The sequence below is a fragment of the Populus trichocarpa genome, chromosome 2 (genome assembly GCF_000002775.5).
Source record: "Populus trichocarpa isolate Nisqually-1 chromosome 2, P.trichocarpa_v4.1, whole genome shotgun sequence".
Classification (NCBI taxonomy): Eukaryota; Viridiplantae; Streptophyta; class Magnoliopsida; order Malpighiales; family Salicaceae; genus Populus; species Populus trichocarpa.
Window position 1 is genome coordinate 11852450 of NC_037286.2, and position 4983 is coordinate 11857432.

The window sequence follows — 4983 nt, forward strand, 5'->3', positions numbered from 1 at the left end:
CAAAACATGGGATAGACATATTCGGAGGTAGAGAGATCCTTTTCTTTCGATATCCAGCGAACAATAATTATTACCCTGACTCACAGCGCGAGCTCTCTCTCTCTCCAAATATAAAAAAAAGTTTTTCATTCCCTCAAAAATTTCAAACACCTCAAGCCTCAAGGAAGTACATCCCCTCAAATTCAAAAACTTGTTAAAAATTAAGCACACCTTTCTTTCAAATTCTGATTTTTCGTACAAATTAGAGAGAGAGAGAGGGGGGGCGAGCGGGGAGAAAATGATGCCTTCTGCAAATTCTTCACTAACATCACCACAATCCGATGCCATAGACTCATCACCACTCCTAGCCCATTCAATTGCCAACCACCTCCTCCGGAGCCGCCGCCTGTTACGCCGTCCACCACAACTCCGTGGCGCTGCCGCCCGTATCCTCCGTCGGGCGAGCAGCCGCCGAATGATGCTCCGAGAACCCTCTGTTCGTGTTCGTGAAAACGCGGCAGAGCAGCTTGAAGAGAGGCAAAGTGACTGGGGTTACTCGAAGCCGGTAGTTGTTATTGATGTTTTGTGGAGTTTGGCGATTGTGATAATAGCTGTTGGTGTCCTGGGGTTAAGTTTGGAGGAGAAGCCAAGGGTGCCTTTCAGAGCGTGGATTGTTGCGTATATTTTGCTGTGTTCGTGTCATGTTGTCTGTGTTGTTGTTGAGTATAGAAAGAGAAGGAATTTGGGGTTAAGAGAGAGTGGGATTTTGAGTTCCGACTCAGGGGATTCGTTGGATTTCAGTACTCAACAAAGTGAAAATGATGGTCAAAATACTAGGTAAGCTTTCGCTATTTGTCATTGTTTTGATCGTGTGCGTGCGTGTGTGTTTTGTTTTAGTGTAAAATAGAACAAAAAGGTTTGTTTTGGTAGAAATGATGGTTTAATTAGCTTGCTTTGCTTGCAAAGTTTGTTTGTTCGTCCTTTTTTTTTTGTGAAGTTGTTTGCATGGTTGTGCGATGTGCGGTTTTCAGCTTTATTGTTAATGGAGTTATTTTGGGACTTGGTGAGAATTGATTTTTTTATTCATGTTGTTTTCTGAAAATTGAGAACAATCTTGCAAGAAAATAAACTGGGAGCAATTCTTCTTCTTCGCTGTAAGTTGCTTAACTGTAGTGCATTTGATGATGCTCTTTTATTGTTATTATTATTATTATTATTGGAATGTGAAGATTTGAAGCCCATGGATTTTATGAATTCGTAGATATGCGAATGCTTATTCTCTATTCTCACAGTGTTGCTAAGCGTGTGGAATCTGCAATGACGACGTTTTCAATTATATGGTGGATTATTGGATTCTACTGGGTTACTACTGCTGGTCGCCAAAATGTGGCAAAGGATTCACCTCAGCTTTACTGGTTTGTTTGAACATATTTTTCTTTGATGTGTTTTAGCTTATGGCTCTCATACGTTTATTTATGTTTATCGGTTTACTTGTTGTTTTGCTTTGCAGGCTTTGTATTGCATTTCTTGCTGCTGACACGCTCTTTGTAATTATTTGCATTGCTGTTGCATGCCTCATTGGTATTGCTGTTTGCTGCTTCCTACCTTGTATAATCGGCATCTTATATGCTATGGCAGACCAGGTAAAAAAATACTCTGAACAAAATTTGTAGTAAGTGAACTGGCGATGCAACAACTGAATCTATAGGGAGTTAGAAGCGAGAGCAGAAATATTGTTACTCTATTTCTTGACATCATAATTTTGCAGTTTAGGACTTGGAAAAACTTGTCTTCTCTTCCCAGTCATAAATACAAATTAGATAAAGCTTGGAGCTTTAAATCTTACCAGATTGAGTCCCACCTCCAAACTCCCTTTAGATGATGACAAGTGATGAATCTTTACCCTTGCTCTTTTTTCTCAACCTTTGATGAAAGACCTTTAATGCCCCATCATGACTTTGTCCCTTTGATGAGGTTGGACCCTTTAGACTTAACATTTTTAACTTCCTATTGGTGGGAAGCTGGAGCAGTAGAACAACATTAAGGCTGAGAAGAATGAGCATATGCTGCTCCAACCTGCAAAGCCTTAAAGTCTGGTGTGTCGGCTTGAAGAAACAGTAACCTGGTACACTGTTGATTATGATGACGACGACCACATTTTGTGTGAATGATGTCAAATTATGTTGCATTGTTGCTTAATTTTGAGGACAGTGTAGATTCAGGTTTTTTTCTCTGTAGACCATTTTGATTTGTTATTCTTTGTGATCTTTAAAATTAACTGGAATAGTTGTCCATTTGAATTGGGAATAATACATATGAATTATCTTATTGGGCAAAGTTTAGAATCAATGCCCATCAAAGACCTCATGCCCGGGGAGAGACATAGACAAGTGTAGGGACATCATTGTTGTCTTAAAGCAATATTCTTTTTACCTCTTTTTTTTTTTAATCCGGTGATGTAGATATATTAAAGTTTGAGCTGTCACATGTGCTTTGGGTACTGGGCAATGGCTTTGCTTGCCAATTGTTTTTGGTCATCTGACCTTTTTCTTGAGATTCAGAAGGCACTGCCCAACCTATGCGCAAAGAGTTGTCATTTCTGTTTGCATTTCATTCGTAGATTGCATCTATGTCCTTGTCCTTCAATATTCTATGCCTAATATTGCATTGCCTTTAATTCGAAAACAGGAAGGAGCGACTAAAGAAGAGATTGATCGATTACTAAAATACAAGTTTCACAGGATAGGGAATTGTGAGAAAGTTAATGATGAAAGTCAAGAGTCTTTTGGTGGGATGATGACTGAATGTGACACTGACACACCCATTGAACGTGCCCTTTCCCGTGAAGACACGGTAAGTATCCCAACGGGAATTTATTGTCTCTTCTAGAAATGCATGCACTCTCTGCCTTCTAATGGTAGAAGGCCGGGGTAGGTTGGGCAGCTATTGGGTCTATAAGGCAAATTGAACGTGAAAAGTAGAACAATTGGCTCACGACTATTTCAGAGGGATGACTTGCACCTCTGCATTGAACCCGAAGCTTTACACTGCAAACACTCTGGTTGGGAAAGGAACACAGGGCACCTTTTTTTTTTTTTTAATTCCTGACCAAATTCCCTCATCGTACTACTCATGACGTGGGTGTATAAATATATTAGAAAAAACCTAATGGCTGGATCTCAATTTGCAACCTCACATGGTCTCCTTCTCTCAACGATATGGTTACTTTAACGTTAGGGGTTGGTTCCCCATTTTCAGCTCTTTATTCTTGATTCACTTCTGACATGAAAATTTTGTTATAAACCACAGGAGTGTTGCATTTGCCTTTCTGCCTATGAAGATGGAAGCGAACTACGTGAACTTCCTTGTGGTCACCATTTCCACTGTATGTGCATAGACAAGTGGCTTTGCATCAATGCAACCTGCCCTCTCTGCAAGTTCGACATTCTAAAGGCTGACAGTCAAAGTGGCAGTGAAGAAGCATAGAGATCAGCCATTTGGAGTAGACATCTTCCCTAGACGAATCATGTGGCCCTGTAATGTGGAGCTTTTTTTCTATTTTTTTGGTCACAAGCAGCATCTGCTCGGTGCTTTTGATAAGAGCGACCAAGCAATCTGTGCATTACTATTACTATTACTATCCACGAGTCCTGGAGGATTTTTTTTTTTTTTTTGTGTTTCTGTAAAGATGCAGTTTTCTCTACTTCTTCCCCTCTTTCTCAGTATGTAAGTGACAAAATAAACATGCTCAATTAGATGGTGGTTCCTCTTGTGCTAAATGCTTGCTCTTACCTGGCATATGTGAATGGTTTACGCTTTGCATGGATCATTAACGCTTAGCATCGATGTAAAGTGTCTGTAACGTGTGAATTTCATGTAATGTAATCGTATTTACTGTTGCTTTTCCAAATACTTTTGAGAAATGAAGAACACCAAATTGCTTTTACACCTCTTTTTTTATTTTGGCAGGTACCAGGGATCAGTAACTCATAAACAAATAAATAATAATAAACTATCAATTTTCAAGATCTCATTAATTTTTCTGACTCTATTATTTCGTGGAAGCAAATAATTTTATTTTTATAATTTCAAAAGAAATTAAAAAAAAAACACAAATATATTAACTGATAAATGAAAAAAAAAACTTGGTACACTTGATAGTTTTAAAAAAAACTATAAACCATCGTATTGTATTATAGATTTTTTAGGTGAGGTTGGATATAAATCATTAATCAATTATTTTTTAAAAAATGTTTATATGAATGTTAAATAATAATGAAAGTAATATATATATATATAATCACGCAATTTTATATATATAAAGAGGTGAAAAAATATTCAAAGAGCTCAGCAGAGCCAATATCATCTGGTGATCAGATGCTTGCGATAGACCCTACCATCGCTACGGCACAGCTTTCATCATTGCTCCTCCATGCACCAGCCGGGAATCGAACCCGGGTCTGTACCGTGGCAGGGTACTATTCTACCACTAGACCACTGGTGCTTGTTGATATCCATCTGCCTTTGATATTATAAATACATTCAACCAATAAGTCTTGTCGTTTTTGACCCATCCTTTGCTAGGTAAACTAATTCTATATTTTAATTTCTCCTGATCCCTAAACTTCTCCATTTTTTTTTTATTGAGCATCACATCTATTAATCAAATTTTCTGATTTTAACCATTGATGTATCTTATTTGATGGGTTTACCGATAAAATAACTTCATTAATATATTCCAAGAGAGAATTAGAAAACAATTACTATAAATACCAATATTATTGTTAACTCACCAACATAATAACTCCATTAATAAAAACACCGATGACATTACATATAGTTTTCTTTTCGATGACATGTTAAATTTACTGATGGATATATATACCAATGGAATAAAATGAGTGATATTTTTTTAGCGAGTTTTTTCTATCTGTAAATTCATCGGTATATTTATTACTAACGGACTTACCGACAAACCATAAATTACAGACGAGAGTTTTTTTG

The 4983-nt window shown here is 37.4% G+C and overlaps 1 protein-coding gene and 2 non-coding genes across 3 annotated transcripts; 1 reads left to right on the forward strand and 2 right to left on the reverse strand.

Annotated features, from left to right (window-relative positions):
* Positions 1-3758, forward strand: LOC7461748 (E3 ubiquitin-protein ligase At1g63170). Its single transcript, XM_002301299.4, has 5 exons — positions 1-816; positions 1272-1394; positions 1490-1622; positions 2668-2832; positions 3289-3758. The coding sequence occupies exons 1-5, from the start codon at positions 278-280 to the stop codon at positions 3463-3465; spliced, it is 1137 nt and encodes a 378-aa protein (XP_002301335.1). The 5' UTR covers positions 1-277; the 3' UTR covers positions 3466-3758.
* Positions 3759-4322: 564 nt separating this feature from the next.
* Positions 4323-4407, reverse strand: LOC112326719 (small nucleolar RNA snoR114). The gene has a single exon (XR_002980649.1). It is a non-coding gene; the product is annotated as a small nucleolar RNA snoR114 (small nucleolar RNA).
* A 5-nt stretch (positions 4408-4412) lies between these two features.
* On the reverse strand, positions 4413-4483 carry TRNAG-GCC (transfer RNA glycine (anticodon GCC)). Its single transcript has one exon. It is a non-coding gene; the product is annotated as a tRNA-Gly (tRNA).
* Between the last annotated feature and the right edge of the window lie 500 nt (positions 4484-4983).

Excerpts from the sequence above, each read along its gene's own strand:
- LOC7461748 (XM_002301299.4), top strand. The coding sequence starts at position 278 with ATGATGCCTTCTGCAAATTCTTCACTAACATCACCACAATCCGATGCC. Across the intron at positions 817-1,271 it reads AATGATGGTCAAAATACTAG|TGTTGCTAAGCGTGTGGAAT; the intron begins GTAAGCTTTCGC and ends CTATTCTCACAG. Across the intron at positions 1,395-1,489 it reads GATTCACCTCAGCTTTACTG|GCTTTGTATTGCATTTCTTG; the intron begins GTTTGTTTGAAC and ends TTTGCTTTGCAG.